A 22,262-nucleotide genomic window follows, 5' to 3' on the forward strand; every position below is an offset into this window, starting at 1 on the left:
ACAAAAGATGAATTCAGCACACAAGTAAAACTTCACAACAGTGTTGCTATGTAAACAGAATTGTCAAGAGTTAAAAGTTCTTTATACTATCTGGGTTTAACAGACAAGTAAAAAGACAGTTCCTGACTCCATGGAAAAATGTGGTTTGAATTCAAAATTTTGAAATGTTAATTACACTTATCAATGCATTGTTTTTAATTTGGTCAGTACTGGGTATTATACATCTTGTGCTGAAAAGAAAGAACCAGAAAAGTTCTAACATTTTTTTTCCTCTAAATCCAGAGAAAGATAAAAAAATCTGCATTTTCTAAAAAGTAGTATATGATAAATATACTATACAAAGGCATGTACTTTGAAACATGATAATAAATATTCTTTCTTTAAACACAAGCCTGGAAAACAAAAATTTATAAGAAGAAAATGTTGTTCCTTGCCAAGGTCTCACTACCAGTAAGGTATACTCAGGTATTGTACATTATTTTGTTAATGTAGATAAACCATAAATAATTTTGAGTGTTTTGTGTATATTCACCAAAGTTAAACAGATATGCAAAGGAAGTTACAGTATATTTAAATCTCTTTACAATCACTTAACACAGTGTTTAACAGTAATCATCAGGTAAAAGTGCGTTATTTTAATATAATACACATAAAAGACCACTCTGGTTCTCTGCCTTCTGATTCCTTAGAGGCAACAAGCTAAAATTATCTTTTGTTTAAAAAGGGGAGGATGATGACACGTGTTTGTTTACAACATACAGTCCAAGAAAACTTCTCCATCCGCCTATGGAGAATCTGCAGATGTGAAGAAACAGGAAGAGAGGAATCTTCCAAGAGCTGACAGGCACCTCTCCCATCTACAGCCTCCCATTTAGGATTCCCAGAGTCTGGATGTTAATCCAGCAGCACTGCCTGCATTAAGCATCTGTAGCACAGGGCACACAACTCTGACCAGGTCAGTCCGCAGCAGGATCCTTCAAAGGCACTGCAGAAGGATTCAGTCATGTAAATTCCACATTTGGATTTCAGAAAAAAAAAGGGAAAAAACCACCCCAAGAAAACACAACAAAACAAAACCCCATCAAAACAAAAACCCAGCCAAATGCAGAAGAGGGAAAGTGACTCTGATTTTCCCATAATTTACTTTGCTTTCCTTGAATTCAGATTGTTTTAATGCATTAGGGTTTTATAGCAGCCTAGAAATAGGCTATCAAATTCATCCTTTCCTATTTGAAATACTTTGCAAATGGAAACAGTGCTTAAATTCTGTTAATTTAGTGACTTAGCAGCAGCATTACAGTACATGCTAAATAATGCTTTAATGATTAGATGTATACAAAAAAAAATCTTAAATTGGCCATCAGTGAGGTGGGATTATCAACACTGAAAAAGATTTCTAGTTCATTTGCAATGAGCTGCAACTTCCCAGCAGCTGTCACAGTGCTGTAGTAGCTCTGTGCAAGTGTCTGGTTAGTGTACAGTGCTGGGCAAGCGGCACTTACTATCTCCAAATAAATGGGACAGTCTTTATTGTGTATTTCATCTGTCTGAAGTCAAGCAAGATGGAAGAAATTGAAGAGATACACAAAGGATAGTGTAAATGTTTAAACATTACTGGCAAGATTTCCACAGACAGAAATTAACACTATAAACTTGTTTTAGCTGAAAAAGAGATCCCCAATCCTGATGATTTTATTATCAGGACATAACAAAAAACAATGAAAACTCTACTGCTCACTTCCATTTGCCATAGCCCAGAGCAAAAGAGTAAGAGAGTGTTGCTATTTGAGCACAATTGTTGAGAAAAAGGAGAACTGCAAAATCAACTGGGATGCAACATTTTGGATTAAATGGCCAGGGAAAGTGGGTGAAACTCCTCCATTCTGGTTCACTCTGAGACCTTCCTGTCATCGTGCCCGTGCACACCAGTGTCTGAGGCTTTTCTGGATCATTCTGCCAATGCTTGTACCTCACTTGGTTTGCTCAGCTCCAGCCTGGGAACAGGAATCCTGTGGGAATGCTGCTCTGAAAGGCCGCCCAGAGCTGGGCTCTGTCCCGTACCTGGGCAGGACTACTCCATGATGTCGCTGAAGGCCAGGGCGCACGCGGCTCTGTCCTCCCTGCCCTGGCCGCTGTCGGACACGAAGCCCCGGTACTGCCTGCTCGACTTGGTCAGCTTCTTCAGCTCACTGGTGAAGGAGATGCCCCTTCTCTTGTCATCTCGTGCTGCCTGTAAAAATTAAGAAAGATCATAGAGGTGGTTTAACAGCTGCTTGTTCACTGGGAAATAAGGAATGAATATGAAAACACCTGACATACTGCTGAGCAGACCTCCCTTTAGGAATTCAGTACGGCTGTGCTTTCATCCAGGCACTTCCTTCTGATTGTTCTGAATAAATTAATTTAAAATTACTCATTGTTAAAGATGTGTTTAGCAAATTTGGTAATCTCTGCTTATAATGCAGTTACTTTAAAGCAACAGCAGCTGTGGATTGGTGGTGTTTGCAGCTCCTTCTCCCAGCAGGCATGTACTTAATTCCTGCCATTTTTTAAAGCCTGAGATAAAGCAACAGAACAACTTTTTCACTGGCCAGGAATAAAGGCGACTTTATTCCAGCAGCTTTTAAGTTCTGCCCATTTGAATGGTCCTTTATTATGATAGGGAACATGGCATGCACAGCCAGAAGGTTTTGAGAAACAGAAAGCTGGTAGCAGATAAAGATTTGCAGGCTGTGAGGGAATCATACTGCTGAACATAACTGATGCAGTTTTGCAAAGAAGTAAGGGAGGTTCAGAGAAAAGAGGAAATTTGCTTTTTGCTGTAGTCTGTCCTCTCCACCTGCTCTCATGCCTTTGTGTCCCCCTTGCATGGAAAGCAGGTTCCCATTAAGCTGATTACAGACCATCTGTAACATCTGCTGCAAAGTATTGCATCTTTACCTGAACCTGTTCTTTGAGCTTAAGGATGAATTTTCCTGCTCCCTTCCACTTGCTTTGGGCCTGAAACACACACTCCTGATCAGAGAGAATCCTCTGAGATGGTTTAGATGTTGAAGACTTTTTGTTTGCTGGCTCTTTAGTCACCTCTTCCAAGAGCACATAATCACTTGGGTTTGGATTGCTCAAAATGCTGTAGGAGTACTTGGCTTTGCAGAGAGTCTGTTTAAAAGCAGAAAAACAAAAAACAAGGCATTCTCTCAGATTCAGGTTACTAAATCGATTCTTCCGTTAGTGCTGAGAACAAATCCCACCTTAGCTTGTTTGAAACCAACTTCCAGCCCACATGCTGAGGTGGGCACGCTCCCTTACCTGCTGTATGACATCCTGGGCCGTGCTGAGGCGCGGAGCTTTGATCACGGTGCGTGGCTGCTCTGGGGAGACATCATGTACCTGAACAAAGAAGCTGTCATCCTCAGAGCTGAGGGCTGCTTCTTCCTTTGCTTCTTGAAAGACATTTCTCTCATTTAAATTCTACAGAGAAAATGACAGACAAATTCATTTACTGAAGAGAGGTAACTAGTAGCTGGGGGTCACACAAGGATTTTATTACATGGAAATTGGAGACTGCGGTTGCCTTGGCTCCATTTTGTTAAATGCATTTAAGAGAGGTTTGACAAGCCACTATGGCTAATAATAAATAATAATACTAATGCTACTAAATACCCCTGCTTTCTGAAATCAATATCTGAAATACCTTTCATAGTAGGTGAAGAATGGAGATGTTTGCATAACATTCTATTTCACAAAAATGGTCCCTTAAATCCTTCCTTTATGTCTACAAAATGATGTTTTGTCATGTAATGGTGCCAGTACGATGGGAGAGGGTGGAAAGGGTTCTTTTCTTTCTTGTTCCTGCACTAAAGCCAAAAGAATTTAGAGAGCCAGAATCTGAGTGAACATTTTCCTGTGGTGTGGAGCAAGAGGAAGGCTGCATGTTTCTCTCTCCCTTTTCAATGACTACTGCAGATTTTAGACAGAATTCCTCCTTGAACCTTCTCTCAGAGAATGCATTTCTGTCCAAGCGTTGGAACACTTGGAACACAGCTGGGATTCATAAGCTGTAAATATGGGCTGTGTATTGCACCCTGTCACTGGACCTGCTCCTTGTTTTTCCTGTCAGATTTGCAGCTTCATTTCTAGCCCAAGCTCTGACATGCTGCTGTCTCCAGAAAGGCTCAAAATTATGGAAAAGGCTTTGAGGTACTCACACAACAGGACAGAACAACAGCATAATTTTCATATGACCTCAGGCAGATTTTTACCCATTTTCTGAAGGAACACGGCTTGGCAGGACACATGTGGCAGCATTCACTGACAGAGGCAGTGCTGCAGTCAGTGGAATTCTATTTCTATAAACAAATTTCTACCTTGTTATTTTTGTTCCAAAGATTAGATACAAAGGAAACCAAAATATGGACTTGTGTAAAATAATAGCAATTCAGATTGATGCTTTATCAAAAGTTCTGTCAAAATAAGCAAAAATACATTTTTTTCAGTTTAAAGTATACCAGAGCACTACTGTAATATATATATATATATATATATATATATATATATATATATATATATATATACACACACACACACACACATATATATATATAAAATCAGTGTACTAAGCAAGCGTTTTTATTTGCCTAACTGACCAAAGAAAGTGCATCTGAAAATGGGATCATTAAGTGTCTTTCTCCTGCTTTTTTTGTCTCTGTCTCACAAGCCTGGGTGCTTTGCTCATAGTCTAAACTGAAGTAATCTTCCTCCTTTAAATTAAAAGAAATCACCTAGTTAATTATTTTAGCCTATAAATGATAATTTAATCATCTTTTGAGGCTTTTAGACTTATTCTTTAATATTAAAATTATTTCTATTTTTTCTAGACAGATGATAAATTGCTGCCATCTAAATTGATAGTGGTTTTCTGGAGTTCTACTATGATCCTTTGGTATTAACTATTATCTTTATATTAATTTCCTATCATGGCATCACTGAGATTTGCATTAAATTAGAACTATCACTCCAAACAGAGTCACTGAACTGGTGACTGAGCCATAATGAATAAACACCACACAGCTGAGCTCAGGGAGGTGCAGGTGGTGTCACACAGGTGTATAAAGTCCAGTTGTGCTTCTCACTCAAGAGTTAAGTTTGTTTTTAAATAATGGACACAGCATTGACATTACTCACTGAGTAGTGAAACAAATACAGCGCCCTTTTGTCTTGTGGCCCTAAGAACTATTTTTAGCTACTTTTGTAAATAATAATTTATCTAAAACAGACTTACTTCCTCTCGAGTTTTAAAGATAATTCTTCCAACATATCCTTCTTCTGGAAACCAACTGTTTAAAAGCTGCACTAGCCCTTCTTCAGGACCAATCACTCTCTGGAATGGTGGTTTTCTGCATTCACTCTTTTCTTTTGATATAAAACTTTTCTCTTCCATCAGAAAATAGTCCGCAGCGCATGACTCGGTGCCTTTTATGGTAGCCAAGAGCTAAGACAGAAAACACACAACAATTAGAATGCTAAATATAAACACTGCATAATTAGTAGTTATAAATGAGAATGAATAAGGAAGCTTTAAGAATCAGTAACTATTCTGACAGTGCAGGCAGGATTTCTGATGTGCTATTTATTATTCAGATATTTTACTCCAGGGTAATGTCCTGTTCTCTTTAGCCCAGCCAAGCAGTTCAACTATTCCAGACAAGGCAGTACTATTTCAGCTTATTTTGGTCCTTTTTGGCTGGCCAGAAAATTTATTCATAATCCCAGGACAGTACAGTCTTTTCCCACTGCTAGAATAACAATCCCTGCTGAGTTAACTGGTTTTTCTACTCATGAACTTAGCCCTCTAACTTTTACTCTCTGTTCCTACGGTGCCTCAGTTCAAAGAACTGTGCAGAAATGTTTGTCTTTGTTGCAAGGAGAACCCACTGACTAGAGACATTGCTTTTCTCATCTGCATATGCCCAAATATTAAAATACTAATAGGGAATATGTTTTAACATTAAAAACCCATTCTCTGAAGCCACTATTGGGAAAATTCCACTGCTTCTATTGTGTGTTTGCTGTGTAATTAATTGCACAGCAATGCATTTCTAACAGCACCCCTTGCTGGGATGAGGTGTGAGAAGTGCAGGGAGACAGAGGTGGAGCAGATGTTGGTGTGGCTTCTGGCAATGCAGAGTCTGCAGTTCAGCAGGAGCTCACCTGATGGAGCAGCTGTGCAGCCGTGGTCCCTGCACTCACACTGAACACAGTGAAAGGCTCCGGGCCTGGAATTCCATGAACTGTCACTTTGTAAGTCATGGCAGCTTTCCTTTCTCCCGGGCTAAACAACTGTTCAGACAACATTCAACAGGTTACTGGACGTTTTTACACAGGCATGTTATTTCTAGGTTGCTTAAAAGAAACTGTACACACAAGTTGTGAGTGCCTTGACAAAGCAAAGCTGTTCAGTTCATACATGGCTCTTCCTTACACTACAGATTAAGGCATCTAAAAAACCCCAACAAACCCTCCAAAAGCCTCCATCATCTCTTGAAGCTGAGGAAAAAAAGGAAGATTTCCAGTGGGAATACATAAACTACCCCTCGACAAAGGGCCGATCTCCACCACTCATTCCCCATTCTAGCTGAGCTCACATATTTGGTTTCAGCATACAGATCACTGGATGAAAAGCAATAGCTTTGTTTCAACCTCCAAACTCTTTGTTCTTCCTTTCTACCCTAGCAATTCACCAAAATACAAATTTGGAATGTATTCACAGGAGGGAATATCTGCAACCTATCTGCTGCACACACAGGAGCTCAGAAGGTTTTATCTAAGACTTTAGGAGTTGGCAAAATGATAAAATACATTTTTAAATTTGCCAAAATATGAGTAACCCAGGTAACCTAACAGTAAGGGCTTTTAAACAAAAATCACATCTATGCATGTATATTTTTATATATACAGATACCTGTACGTATGTATACATACTTGCACATATAAACAATGGATGTGCACACATATATAAATCTGTACATATTTATGGAACTGCAGAATTCATCTTTTCTTGTAACAGAAATCAATTTTATTCTCATTATTTCAAAGTTGTTGGTAATTTATGTCTTCCCTTTTTTTTTTTTTGTGTCTCAAATGCTTTGCTTACAATTCATGCACAAAGGAATGCATGAGGCTGCACTGAACCTGACTGCTCATCCACACTCCCCCAGTCAAGGAGCACATTTCTTGTTCTATAACTAAATACAGCAGAGGAGCCAGACTTTGAAAGGATTTAAAAATATTTATCTTCCCACAGTTTTATCCAGGTGGGATAACCTTATTTCCACCAAAGAAGAAGAAAAAAACAACAAAAAAAAAAAAAAAAACAAAAAAAAAACAAAAACCAAATAACAACAACAACAACAAAAAGGCACCAAAAAAACCCCCATCAAGGTATCTCTGAAGAATGCCACTCTGGCTCTATAAATCTTCATGCCATAGTAGTTATTCAACCAAGAATACAGGTAGTTCATGCACACAAACAAAAAATAAATTACCATAGATGCAGGCAGAGTGTTTCCAGAGGGACTTTCTTCCATTCTCCGACTGTTAATGAACAAACTGGAAATTTCTAATGTTTCATTGTGTAGGTTATGGAGCTGGACATGTCTGTAGCCTAAAGAGGAAAAATCCTTCTGTAAATACTTTGCCACATCCTAGCAAGTCTCATAAATGGAAAAATCAAATTTGCTGTTTTTATAGCTACCCTTTGCCACACAGGTAGGATTTGAAGCACTCTAATAGCACTGCATTAACACACTGTACAACAGGGTAACACGAATCCTACTGCTGAGTGGCTCATAGAGCATCCTGCCTTTGTTTTACTATAATATTCAATAGAGTCATACACAAAATATCGAAATATCCGAACACAAATGAAGCAAGGTCAAATTCTCATTGGAAACAGATGTGTACGGCGAAATCTCACACACCACCCCAGACAGTTGTGTGACATTAGAGTGGTACAAAGCAAATGTAAAACAGCTACTGGCAAGATGGAAACTCTCCCCCAGGTGTCACACGATTAGTGATGGGGGATTTTTCACCCTTTCTCCGACTCCTCTCCAGCCATGTGGCTGTGAGAAGTGCAGTTCCCCTCTGCACAGTGCTCAGCTGTTGCAGCAGTTTCTTGGGCAAAGGACAAGGCAGGAATGAAATCCCCCCAAGCTTCCTCAGGGAGCAGCCAGTCCCCTGGTGACACAGCCTCAGGAGCAGCCTCAGGATGGGGCAGGTGTGTCCCACATGGCCCTGCCTCCACAACAGCACAGGATCAGACCTTTCACAAGCCCCTGGAGTGGCTGCCAGCTCCCTGGGAGTCCCAGATCAGCGCTGTGCTGCCAGGCTGTGGTGTGCTGTCTGGTATTTGCTCCCTGTCTCCTCCAGAAAAATGCAACTGATTAAAAATTTCCCTCTGGAAGGATTCAACCCAGGAATGTGCTGGACCACTGTGGCTTAGGGTGCCAGCACTGTTCATGCTGTACCTCTCTTCAGCGCTTTCAGGGGAATGATCCTCTGGGCTGTGACAGCCGAGCAGTTGTTTTCAACCACGGCGAAGCGCAGAAAGACCAAATCCTCGAAGTGAACGCGGAACAGGAACTGCTCGTTCCACATGGGGTTGAGGGTGTTGCGGTGGATGGGCTTGGTGCGGAAGTGGCAGCTGTCCAGGGGCATCCCCAGCACGTCGATCTCGATGCAGGGGCTGCCCGTGCTGTTGCTGGGGCAAACGTTCTGGCCAGACACGATCTGCAGCAGAGGGAGGAGCACGGAGAACTGTCAGTGGGGCAATCCCATTAACAATCTAAGCTGCCATGACCCTGAGCCAAACACTGCTCTGCACAGCCCTAAGCACAGTTTTACAACGCTCACTTTTGGGATTGCCAGGGCAGTAAGTTCAAAAGCAGAGCTCCCTCAATTGTCTCACCCCCAACACCACTGCTCTGGTATCTTTCCTCTGAAAAAATACAACTGTTCAAGGCATCTGAACATTAATCCACAATCAATGTACCAGTAATGCAGTCAAAAAGGATCACTTTCTTCTCCATTACTCTGGGGTGATGGCACTGAGCTCTGGCATACTCAACACAAGAATTAAGTGCGCAATTACCACAGTTGGGAAAATTCTGGTTCTTATGAATTTCACTTTTCTGACACATTTCCTGGAAAGGACTAGCTTCTGAGAGTACATTTTTTTGGCCACAAATCCATGAATTACATATCTTGTTATATGACTTACAAAAAAATATTTTTTCAAGACTCAGTACAGCTTTTCATAATGGCTTTTTGTGCAGCTTTTCAAGTGTTCACAAATGTGTAGAACATCAAGGCACATGTGTAATTTTACACAGTTGTGTAGTCCCAGGGAAAATGCTTTCAGGACTGAGTTTCAACAAATACTGTGAAGGAAACAGGGGAAGTAACTATGGATACAAATCAGCCAATACAATGAAATAAAGACAAATCTTTGTTCCTTTCCTCTCCAATTTCTGTCAGTTAGGCTGACCTTTGGAAGCAACATTGAAAGATTCAATCTTTTCATTTAGAAGCATAAAAAGTGACTTCAATACTGGTTAAAGACTGTAGTTGTATATTGTCCACTTCTATCTGTTTGCCTGTATCAAATTCCCTTTTAATGTACTTACTGTTAAAGAATATATAGCTGGCTCCTTATTATCAAGATCTCTTTCCAATGGACAAAAATGCTGGTACATAGAACAGTTTTTATCCCACAGAACTGGAGGTTTCAGCACATATCCACAGCCACCGTTAGCCTCAAACATTGCTGCGTTGAGTTGCAGAGGAAGATCTGCGAAATTAAGGCAGCCAAAACTGACAGAGAGCAATGGTACAATGGAAAAACCGCAACAGTGAAGGCAAAGTCATGTTTGAAATATCTTTTTAAACTATTTTAGTTATGTACTATTCCTGGTTTTCACAACTATCTGTGATTTATGTGTCCAACCTATCCAGTAATTACACAAAACTCTAAGAACAGTTCATTTTTTCCTTTCCATTGTCTTTATTGAGCTGTAGGGCTTGCCTACAACAGTTCTCTGGGAAGTTTCTAGGAATGTGCCCTGAACTGTATAATGAATCACAGAATCACAGAATATTCTGAGTTGGAAGGGACCCATAAGGATCATCATGTCCATCTCTTAAGAGAATGTCCCACTGGGGATCAAACACACAGCCTTGATGTTGTTAGCACCATGCTCTAACAAACTGAGCTAATGCCAGGCTCTGTATAGCACTGTAGATGACCTAATGGATCCTCCATGGAAAATGTGAAGGAACACAAGATAGGATAGCAAATATTCAAAAAATGTTTTGATCAACATTAAACCAACATCCAAGGCAGCACTTCCAAGTGAAAAGTAGTTCAGCACTTTTTTATGCTTGAAATTATCAGGAAGGGATAAGAGTTACTTGAACTGGGAGGAAAAAAACCAGCCTTCATCAATAAAATAAAAATAAAAATGGAAGTATTGCTGTCCAGGCACTTCTGGGTTATCAGAGAACCTGGTGCACTAGCATAAAGCGCCTGGACTCTGAGGTCACTGCCCTCATGGACCAGACTCTTGTGGTATGAACCTGCTTGTGGCTGGGCTGCAGGTACAGGAAGGTCCCCTTGGAAGAGCAGGGAAAAATAAATAGGGAAAACACAAATTCACAACTTAAGGCCTCCTGTCACATTTCCAACGTACTAAACCCTGTGTTTGTGCAGCCTTACCGTCTGTTTGGTAGTTCAGAGCCACGAGCTGCACGCCGTGGAGCCAGAAGATGAGGGGCTGTGGGTTGGAGGAGTCGATGCGCGTGGCAGCGGGGTAGGTCCTCAGCAGCTGGCAGGTGGTGTGCTGGATCAGCTTCTGCGAGTAGCGCCTGCAGAGCCGCTTGGCAGCGTTCTCGTTCAGGGACGAGATGTGGTAGCACTTGGGAGTCCTTATGATGGCACTGAGGGAGGCTGGAGAGTTGTAAGGAGAGCAAGGATCTTCCCAGGTCGGCCGCATCGCATCAAAGGGACCTGGAAAACAAACAGTGCCCTCAAGGTACGGCTGCAGGCCCAGAGGCTCCACAAACGCAAGGTTTTCTAGTGGAGTGTGTGTGTGTGCTTTGGTTATGGTAGAAAAAGGTGATCCTGGAAAATGACACTTCCCAGGACAAGTGTCACAGTCCTTCTGACACAGTACGAACAATCCTTGAGAGGAAACACAATGTCCAAGTATTGAAATAATACCATGATTAGATGTGCTAACAAGCACTTTCATAAATATATACCTAACTGGCATTTGTCAGTTAGGAAAAATTTAGGAATTAAAAATTAAGGAATAAAAAAATTAAATTAAGGAATAAAAAATTAAATTAAGGAATAAAAAAATGAAATAAAGGAATAAAATTCCCTTCTTCTCATTTATGCATTTTACATGAGGAAGAGAGGCAAGACTGAAAGCCATCTGCTAATTTTCCAAACAGTCTACAGAGACTGCAGAATTTGGGGAAAAAGGCAGCAAAATACTTATATGCTTTAGAATACGGCACCACACTTCTTAATTTTTAGGACACTGGCCTCTAGAAGGAAATCTCTCGTGTCTGCTGCAGCCATGCCCTTGGGCTACAAGAAATACAACCCTCCCTGAGCCAGAAAATGAGTTCAAAATATCTGTTTATGGCACTCACTTGAAAGGCAGGGGATCTGGGCCTTACTCCCGCTCCAGAGCCTTTCCTGTACTTTCTCTGCATTTCTTTACATCTGTTCCTAGGCAGAGGCACAATTTCCAGGTTCACAAACTGAATCACCTACAGAGTCTAATTTGCACAATTATGCATTTGGACTTGGCCAAATTTCAGGCCTCTAAATTCTACTTCAGACAATAAAAATTCTCTTCTGGACCAGCCCAGCAGTCCTGGCTTTCATTTGTACTTTGAAAATATTCACTTATGTCTTTAAAAATATAAATTTCAAGATACTTAAAATGTACATTAGTTTCAAATTGCTTATGAATTAGGGTCATCACATTTCTGATCAAGTAATCCTAATATTCCACACTCACCACTTCAGTTGTAATAGTGGTACTGTAATAGCTGCTGTGCTAACAAAAAACCATTCCAAAGTTTAACGTTTTACACATTGTGAAGTATTTGATCTTTAACAACTTGGTCTGCTACATGTGTTGGATTACAGTGTCATTCCACGTGACTGGTGAAAGAAGATGCTAACTTTACCTTTTCCAGATGCTTTGGCAAGAGCAGCTGACTCCCCAGGGCTCAGCCTGCCAGGATTGTTGCCAAAAATGGACTTCCTGCTTTTTCTTTCTTTTCCTCTGCTAGAGCCAGATGGGTTTAGAGTTGACAAGCCTATTCCCATAAATGCAAAATAAATGAGCCAAAAAACATGACCAAGAGGGCATGACATTTTCCACCATATTTTACATTATTTTTGAAGGTATGAATACTCTTGTTATATAGCACACAGGACAAACAGTGTATTTTCTCCACAATTTAATCTTAACATCTTTAAATATATACACACTTTTATATATATTTATATATTATGCATAGTTTCATATATAATGCATATATGCATACATTTATAAAACGTATATAGAAACCCATATGAAACAATAAAATATACAATCCTCTCTGTGTGATATAACTTTTCTCCATTTTACTTTTTGGCTTGAAGAAGGTAAAGGCTTCCTCTCAAATTACTAAATGGTCCAAACTGATACTAAAAAACTATGCAGTAACAGTCCCAATGTATTCATCCTAGGAATAATTTAAAAAAATAAAAATCTTTCCTACAGAAGCAATAAATCAGTAGCGAATATAATGAAATTAATCTAGGTTACAATACCTACGTAATTAAATAAATGCAAGATCATGATTGAAAGATATAATATTATAAATATTATATGTCCAAATGCTGTTGATTAAACAGTTTAACTTCAAAAAATGTTTTCAGATTCCTCTTCTTCTGTTTATTTATACTTCAGTATTGCTAAATACAGTTAGGCGTGCAAAATCCATTACATATTTAATACCCAATACATACTAGGAGTGGAGCTGGAAAGCTCTAGTATAGCTATTATTCAAACTTGTGCATTCTAGAAACATAATCATTAAAAGTCATGACCTGAATCCTGGTGAAGTAAACAGACTTAATCCCACTTAAGGTCAGTTTTTTTCTGTTGGCTTGGAGAGAGCACAAAGCAGATCAAAATTAAAGTGCACAATAATTATTCTGGCACCCACAGCAGTGAGATGTGGGATGCTCTCAGAAACCCAAGATGTATTTGTGATATGGAATGTAACAAAGCAAATACACTGTTACATGCCTAACGGTGACTCCTAAAACTTTCCACTTTAAGTCACATCAATTCACACCTGCCTAAAGACAGTTCTGGATTTAATACTAATATTTCAAACACAAATGTGAATCACCAAGAGGATACATTGGCCTCTTCTGATTGAAGTCTGCCCACAGCTGCAAATTTTCAGCTCTCAATCTCTATGGCATGTGTACATGTACTTACTAAAATTATGCACACAATTTCAATGGAACTGCTTGGGTTAGTAAAATTGAGAACATACATAAATGTTTTCCATGTTGGAGATGTATTGTCTCTTTGGGCCAAAGCATACACATAAACCACAGAAGATGGTAGAAACTGGGATCAAGGAATATGAATTGAATTGGAGAATGAGCAGTTATGCACTGTGTGCTTCCAGCACTATTTAAATCCAGTTTAGAATGGATCAAATGGATTTGGCAAGTAAGATCCAGTTTCAAAGTCCTGTTGTGGAGACAGTCACTGAGGAAACAAACTGACCTCATAAATCAGCAGAGAGCAGTGCAGAGCCCAGGGCTGACAGCCCAGCGTGATGCCACAGGGCACACTGCAGCTGGCAGCTTCCTTTCAGTCTCTCCCATGCTCTGCATGTCACACATCTCCTCCCACACACAAGCTCCATTTTTCATTCCAATTTAAATTTGACTTCAAAACAAAGCTTTACCAATTCACAGAATCATCAAATCACAAAATAATAGAGGTTGACAAGGATATGGAAGTCATCTGGTCCAACTCTGGTCAAAGTAGGACCAGCTCAGATTCCACCATACTGTACACAAATCCTACTGTACTACCACAGCGTCAGAGTAAATGTTCTGTGTTTCCCTACATCCCCTGTGCCATGTTTTTCAAGTTACAGAATTCAGTGCCCCTCTCATGTGTTAGACACAAGCACAGTGCTTTACTGCTTCTGGACTCAATCCAGAGGATTGCAAGCTTCCCTGCCCTGCTCCCTCTCACCACACTAACATAACAGGTTAAGCTGTGATTGCCACCTTCTCACTGTGAGTTTCCAACCAACAGAAAGTCTGCAGGTTTGCAGACCTTAAAAGGGAATTTACAGGATTTTCATATGCAGGGTGCCCCTTTTTATGTTCACTTTAGTTTCTTGAGAAGTGCTATTATAGGGGTAGGTAATCTGATATGATGGAGATGATGGTGACAAATTTCATGCTGGTGAGCGCAGGTTGTTCCCTGCCCCCTCCACTTGATTGTGCAAATCCTGCTCTCATGTACTGAGTTTCTCTACTCATTGTGTAAGGATCTCAGCACCAAGGGGATGAGCCATGTGCCAGTAGCAGTGCTCAGGGGTGCTCCACTGCCCTCAGCTTGGGTGACCCAAGAGAACAGACCTCCAGCCTCCCAGGTAATGGTACAATGATATCCAACACACTGGAATTCAAGTTAAGCAAGGACTGTTAGGCCAAGGAGCACAGAAACAACAAGAGCCATGGTGGGTTCCTTGTTACCAGAGGTTTTATAAACAAGAAACATTATTTTCTCCACATGATAAATTCTGTTTTGACCAGGGAACACTTAGGGAAGTCTGTGTTACCCAGTAGGTTAGGGTAAGTGAACATTATGGTCCTCGTCCTTTTTTATAGTCACAAATCAGCGTTTAACATTCAGGGATGTAGGCAAGTGTAAACACAGAACAAAATTATATGAAGACAGAAGAAATAAAGTATTTACACCATTGATCAGACACTGACATGAATTCTACCCTCCCTATTTCCAAAACTCTTGCATTTTCTGAGCTGGTTAGGAACACAGGCACCAGAGCTCACAGTCATGGATCTAGCAGCCTTGCTCCCATCATTCACGGGCAATACTGGGTAGGGCACTGCAGCACAGCTGTGCCCTCCAGTTGAGCAGAGCAATCCAACCAGCGGCCTGGGGGCCATGGAAGCCTACATTCCTCCAGAGGAGGCAGTATTTGTCTCAAAGGAGACAAAGTTCGCTGGAAAAGTAATTTCTACAGCTTTATGTGTTCATCTGTGAAAAGAGATAATGTTCTAAATTGTTCTATTCATGATCCCTTTAGAGGAATAAGAAGAAATTTGAGAAGGAAAGCAGGTATTTCTTTAATAACCAGTATTACATTAAAAATTAAATACTTCAAAGTTTTCTTAGAACATCAGAATTTTTTACGTGTCAAAATGCTTGGAACAACCCAAACTATCCCCATTTAATCTTGAATATATTTTCTTAAAAGAAAATATTTTACTTGAAATATATCTCATTGCAGATTTCATTAAAAAGAGTATCAGATTTGGATATTTAGAAGGCATTATTTTTACAAGTGACACCTACAATTTTTGAAGTTATAAAAGAATGTCTGTCCATTTTTCAGCATGTTTATCTTGCCTATTTGACACTATTTTGTGTTTGGTTAGCTTCTCTAATCTGATTAAAGTTCTGTTTGTGTAAGATCATGATTTGGCAGAATTGCTAATTTTTCCACAGAGAACCATTGCACTAAAGAGCAGATTTTTCATTCAAAGCATTAAACATATCAATAAACAATAAATTCCCAATTTAAAAGTATTTATGTACATAGTATGAGCCAAAATATACCCAACCTCATATTTCAGTACTGAACAAGTGCCTATCAGTGATCTCTTTAGTTATTCCTCCTCCTTTTCTCTGCAAAAGTTATTCTTCCTATGTACAGAAGAACATTTTCTGATTTCCATAACTGCTTCCATGAAGACTGGGTGAGAGTCTGCAAGCAGCTGCCCTCACTCACCCTGTGAGAAGATGCTTTACCCCTGCAAATGGCTCCTCTCCTGTCCACTTGGGAAAGAACAGAAAATGCAGCTGGAGGCAAAGGTGAAACACACTAAACAGAGGTCACTTAAAGAAATGTGACACACTCTACCTTCAAGGCCTTAAGAATATTCTCCTTCTTAATTCAGTAGGTCCTTACATGGAAACTCAGAGCTCTTAAGATAAAGCTTTCTGTCATCTGGCATTTGGCAGTGAAGCAGTTGTCTAAGTTGTGAAGACTGGCAAATTTCACTTTTGTAAACATTTTAATATGACAAACAGTATGTATTCACATAATTTATGAACACTGCTTCTCAGCCAGGAGCTGCTATTACGAAGACTACCAAATCATGAAGAAAGGACCTCCTCAACTACTTCAAACTAATTCAAAACATAAACATAAAGTCTCCAGGAGTTAGACAGCTTAAAGCAATAAAACAGGGCAGTGCACTCACCAGGGAACTTTACTGCCTGACAGTAAATGACAAGATCTGATAGCTCTGGGGCTATCTGTCTGCTTTCCTTCTTGTTCTGTGGAAGATAGAATTCTTCACCCAGCTCCATGTCGTAAACCTGAGTGATAATACCAAGAACATTTAATAATAGTATTACAGAATGCAGAAGGACTGTTGCATATCTTACTTAGGTCTTTGAAATATTTTATCACTTTCTTCCTATATGGTTTCTGTTCTCACCTAACAAATCTCCCTCCCATGTGCACATTTCTGATCAATACCTGTTACTGATTCTGCAGTAGTGTGTAAAGGCCTTATTCTGTCAGTTCTACAAACATTTAGACAAAACAAACACATCCCTGTTGAGAAGAATCTACAAAACACTAAACAGCAATATACTGGTTCTTTTTCCAGATGATTTAATAAGAGGTGCTGTGATTATCTGATATCATAGTGCAGCATTTTAAACTTATTTTGAAGCATAAAGATGCTGAAGATTCAGATGAAATCTTCAGTTCCATCAATATTAATTTTCAGCCAAGCAGCCTACATATACTATAACCTCTGAGGACATTTCTTGAACAGTATGTTGAGCATTTGTTCTACTTAGGCTATTTTCTCTGGTGTCTCTGCATGCTTTCTATTGTTTCTCTTCATTAAAGTGCATTTGCTATCTGATGTCTCAGTTACCTAAACTGTCCAAATCCTTTTGAACCTGGTTATATATAAAAGTGCAGCTGAGAAGAAAGAGGGAAAAAGCAGAACTACCTTTCCTTTGTTATTGTAAGTAGCACCATCAGCCTTCTTTAGTCGTTTGGCAGTCTCTTCATTATATTCAAACTGCAGTTTATCACTTGATAATTTATTCTCAGGTCGATCTTCAAGAATATTATCTAAAAATTAATGGGATTTTAATAAACATAAAACCAAACAATTTCAACTGGAAATTTAACTTGAATTAACAATATTTGTGGACAGTGTTGTGAATCTTATATGAATAATTAGATGCTAAAATAATGCATTTACTGGTCAGAGCATCATCCTCTAGTAGTAAGCTTCTAGTTAAAAATTTTATGCTTCAGTTTGGTTAAGACACTGCCTTTCCTTTAAAGCCCATCCTTTTGTGCTCAGAAGATCTTTACAACCAAACCATCTAATAAATTAAGTTTGCCATCTGAAAATAACTGGTATTCCTGAATGACAAAAAAATGCCAAAGACCAAGCACAATTAACTCCGTCAAATATGTAAACATTTTGTACAGCAATTTTTGGCTTTCCTCTCCTTACTTTTATCATGTACAAGTATTTTTTGCATCTACAGAAGTACCTCTTCAAAGCTATGTATTTTTCAGAGAACAGTATGCCTCATAATGATGTGGTCTTTCAAAATGTTACAGTTGTCGCAAAAGGAATGGTTTCAATTTATTCTTGATAATCCTGATGCTTTGACCATATTCTTTTTATGCATAACAAGTGTCACACATGCAGGCTTCTAACAGCTCCTGACCAGTTAACAATGCCATGTAAGAATATCTGCTTGCATTTATAATATGAAGTAGAAGCTATATATTCACACTGTCACACTGAACAGGCTGAAGATGCAGTGCTGATTTCATGCAGTTAAAATGCTCAACCAAGTGGCTTTTACCTTCCTGGTTGTTAGGAGCAGGAGAAGCATTAAGGACATCAGCTACAGGGAAACGAGTCAGAGAGGGAATAAGAGTAAAGGGAATTAAGACTTAGAGCCAGAGATATGAAAAGTAAGTGTCAGTTGTAAAACTATTAGCCTTACACAAAAAAAATGTATCGGTAAGAAAATTAAAACTGAATCTCTTTTAGAAAGTTTACAGACTATTATTTAGATTAGTTTTAACAAAATATTAAGATAATTAAAGACTTCAAAGAATAATCATTGTAATAAAATAGTAAACCATGCTGCAGATTCCTTCACATACTGGAAGGTGTAAATGTTTCTTGCTAGCTTCAGATTTTTCAAGACTTCTCTTAACTAGAACAGTGCTGAAAAGCCACTTACTCACTTACTGCAATCAGTTTCCAAAATTTCCTCAGCAAATCTGTTAGCAAAGATTTGAGTTTTCACTGCAATTTACATCTACAGCATCTCCACCCTGTTGCTCACAAAGAGTATGCTCAAGTAGCCAGCTAGGCCAACGTTCAGGCAAAATGCAACTGAAGGCAGCATTGACATCAAACTCATAAATAACATTGCTATTCCACAAGCAGTGTCAAGTCTTGAACTGCATTTGTCAATTTTGTGCCTATTTTTAAAATCACTAAACAGAGGAACAAGTATTGTAAACAAGAGACCACCTGGAAAGAAGCCTGTGCTGCAGGACATGACACCTAGAACTTAAATGGGTTCCCAGCAGAATGAAAAGTGCAGTGAGTGAAGCTGCTCACTCAGGAGAACATCCCCAGCTCTGTCAGACCAGTTGTCCATCTAGCCCAGTATTCTTTCTGAAAGTGGCAACGGAGCAACCAGCCACTAATCACCACCCCAACAACCACAATCACTGAATAATAGGATGTTGGACCAAATACTGCTACCAATAACAACTGCTTATACATCTCTTCATGAATTTGTCCAATCCTTTTTTTTTAATATGCTGATGCTATTTGGCTCTGCAATTTCCCAAGGCAGCACATTCCAGAAGTTTACTACCAGCTGCACAAACAAATATTTTACCTATTTTAGACTGATCTTCCACTTGCTTTACTGAGCACTTGCTAGATCTAACGAGTAACATTCTGTGCTTCCCTTAATCCATCACTTCATGACTTAGTAAATCTGCTTCCTACTTACCCCTCTTCTCCACCAGCTGAAGAATTTCAGCCTTCTCAGACTCATGCAAAGACACTGCTTACCCAGCGCATGCTTGAACTAGAATATTCACATCTTATTACTACAGTTCTAACAAAAGCACTGTAAAAAACAAAGAAAGAAATAAATATAGTTACCATCAGAGAGAGATTCATAGTCATAGTCATATTCATCTTCCTCATCTTCTTCCTCTTCATTGGTGGGTGTGGGGTTGCTAGCCCCATTGTTAGCCTGTGCTTGCAAATGTGCCAGTTGGTGAGCCTACAACAACAGAAACACTACATCATTGCTAAGTACTTTTGAAGAGAAAAAGAGTTTTCATGTTTGTATCTTGTTTTGTTTCTATGAAAGCACTGAATATATTAAGTGAGAAATAGGTAAGATTGTTGAGATCACACTAAAATACCACTTTGGGGGTTTGAACATAAAGAGAAATTGCACTGCAAGAAAAACACTTAATAAGATATGAAACCTAATTTATTATGGAAATATGTCAAAGTTGCACATCATTCAAGACTATCTTTTTCCAGTCTGAGATATGCTGTTTCAGAAACAGTTAAATACTTTTTCAAAAGATGGAGAATATCTATATACTGGGTATGATCAGTGTTATCATCTGATAACAAGAATTTAAGTCTAATGCAATTGTGTTTACATTTTGAGTAATGGCAATTAGTTTTCAAGGATTCAATTGAACTGCTGAGTAACCACAGACATTATTAGATTAAGACTACTTGAGATGCAGCCCTAAATTCTAGAAATCAAAAAGATTCTCACATGGGAATAAACACCATTTGAGTAGCAGAGTCTACCACAGAAAGTCAATTACAAAATCAAGTATTTGACTGGCTTGAATTTGAAAAAAGAAACAAAGCAGAACTCTACCAAAAATGACTACATACTGTAAATACACACACATACTCAATGCATATGACTCTTTCTCAATAAACATGAATAGTAAATGTTAAAATCTCAGAGAAAAAGATTTATTTATATTTGTCACACAGGGCATGTGGTGTTAATCATAATATTATGAAGTTTTATAAAATTAATAGACACTAAAATTTAGTTAAGCTGTAGCTATAATTTACTGTATGTGTTGTCTACTTATCTGAAAGCACTGCAATTCACTGTGAGTTATCCAAGCATGAATGTGCATTAGATTATTCTGCTGTACATTGGGATTAGCAAAAACTTCAAACACAAATGAACTATTTCTAACAAGAGTTGGGTCTCACTGCTAGCTGTTAAGGAAGGACTGTACCTTTTGTTTCAATATATCCACTGGAGTTTGATGGGCTTTCAGCTTTTTGTTTTTAAGCAGGATTTTTCTTCTCAGTTGACCAGGGGAAGGCAGCATGGGATCATCAGAAAAGTCACTCTCAAATAAAAACTTTGTCACCAACTTATCTCCAAATACACTCTGAAATATCAAGAACAGGTGATGTGTTATGGAAAGCCCCAGGGCTCGTGCTGGGAATACCTGAGCACAGTGCAGGGCCCACCTTGAAGATCTCGGCCATCTTGCGCTGCTGGGGCAGCGAGCAGTGGTTCTCTATGGAGATGATGACCGGCATGTCGGAGGTAATGAACGCGTTGCGGTCGATGGCTTCCACCACCTCCTGCCACAGACAGACAGAGGCCATTGAAAAAGCACAGCAGCATCCTGCAGCTCTCAGTTACCTACTGCTAGCTGAGACGGGAGACATCAGCCTTCCTCTGCAAGAAGGAAGAGGCCACTCTGTGCTTTCAAACCAAGCTGTCATCTTGCTTTGAAAGCACAGAGTAATGCAAGCACACTTGCACTACCACTTGTTACAACACAGGTGGTAACACTTTTGTTACTTAGGTACCAACAACACGACAGAAAATTACGTTACATATGCTACAAAAACTAACTTGAAAGCATATTTACCGCTGAGAATTTAATGTCTGACATAATCCATAGTTTATATTCTGTTAGAATTTAGCCCATTAGAATTTTTATTTTTCTAGTAGGCAATTTCTTTTCCCCTTCATTACGGAAAAAATAACTTCTCATTTTTTTTGCTTCTACATGCATTACCAGCATACCTTAAAAGAGATCTTTGTAGTAAGAGTGTGCCCATGATAAATGATAGGCATGCCATCATCACCATCCCAGCAGTCCAATTCTACGCTTCTGCAGCCTTGTAAAAGAACCTAAAATGCAATTGAACAGTGTAAGCACATCTAAGCCACAGTATCATGCCATCAAAGCAGAGCTGAATGAAAGCCCAGTGATTCAGCGAAATTGCTGGAAAGAGCAATCTCTGTGAAGTGAACAGTCCATGGAATGTACAGCCCCCAGCTAACTCCATTCCCTAACTGAATTCCTTATTTCCCATTGAAAAAGACTGGGAAAATTAAGCAAAGCATGTATATTCTTGGGAGAATTACCATAAAGCTTTGAAAATCATGGTATCATATAGGACACATGGAATCTGTTTGCAGCAGGTGGTTCTTATTGCATAGCTTAATTTGCTGAGAGAGAGAAACATTCCCATATTTTTACCTGCAAAAACAGCTATAAAGGAACATGGCAATTTCTTTCAGGTTGCTCTCATGATGACTTATGGAGAAAGCATCTGCAGTTTGTTTGCTGGTTTTTTTTTTGTTATTATTAGCTTTATAAATAAAAGATAGTCTGAAAATGAAGTCTTGAGAAGCTTCTATGAGAATAGTTACAATGGAAATGTGCCAGGCCATGTTAATCAATTATATCAAGCTATTTACAGCCATCAATTCATTCATCATTTTTTAAATTATTAATTTATTTCTTTTAGA

General features: G+C 39.1%; 1 protein-coding gene across 4 annotated transcripts in view; it reads right to left on the reverse strand.

Annotated features, from left to right (window-relative positions):
• Nucleotides 1-12: 12 nt before the first annotated feature.
• Nucleotides 13-22,262, reverse strand: part of PLCE1 (phospholipase C epsilon 1) — a 136,557-nt gene continuing 114,307 nt past the window's right edge. For all 4 annotated transcript variants that reach the window (XM_074544987.1, XM_074544988.1, XM_074544986.1 and 1 more), the window contains 17 exons: nt 21,531-21,638; nt 20,963-21,079; nt 20,722-20,880; nt 19,595-19,718; nt 17,384-17,508; nt 16,616-16,733; nt 12,265-12,396; nt 10,775-11,065; nt 9,687-9,850; nt 8,529-8,790; nt 7,545-7,663; nt 6,211-6,339; nt 5,282-5,491; nt 3,310-3,471; nt 2,941-3,159; nt 2,062-2,230; nt 13-985 (listed from right to left, as the gene is read on the reverse strand). In XM_074544987.1, coding sequence (XP_074401088.1) covers nt 2,072-2,230; nt 2,941-3,159; nt 3,310-3,471; nt 5,282-5,491; nt 6,211-6,339; nt 7,545-7,663; nt 8,529-8,790; nt 9,687-9,850; nt 10,775-11,065; nt 12,265-12,396; nt 16,616-16,733; nt 17,384-17,508; nt 19,595-19,718; nt 20,722-20,880; nt 20,963-21,079; nt 21,531-21,638 — 2,598 coding nt within the window. In that variant the 3' untranslated portion in view covers nt 13-985; nt 2,062-2,071. The remainder of the gene's footprint in view (nt 986-2,061; nt 2,231-2,940; nt 3,160-3,309; nt 3,472-5,281; nt 5,492-6,210; nt 6,340-7,544; nt 7,664-8,528; nt 8,791-9,686; nt 9,851-10,774; nt 11,066-12,264; nt 12,397-16,615; nt 16,734-17,383; nt 17,509-19,594; nt 19,719-20,721; nt 20,881-20,962; nt 21,080-21,530; nt 21,639-22,262) is intronic.

The sequence above is a fragment of the Zonotrichia albicollis genome, chromosome 7 (genome assembly GCF_047830755.1).
Source record: "Zonotrichia albicollis isolate bZonAlb1 chromosome 7, bZonAlb1.hap1, whole genome shotgun sequence".
Taxonomy (NCBI): domain Eukaryota; kingdom Metazoa; phylum Chordata; class Aves; order Passeriformes; family Passerellidae; genus Zonotrichia; species Zonotrichia albicollis.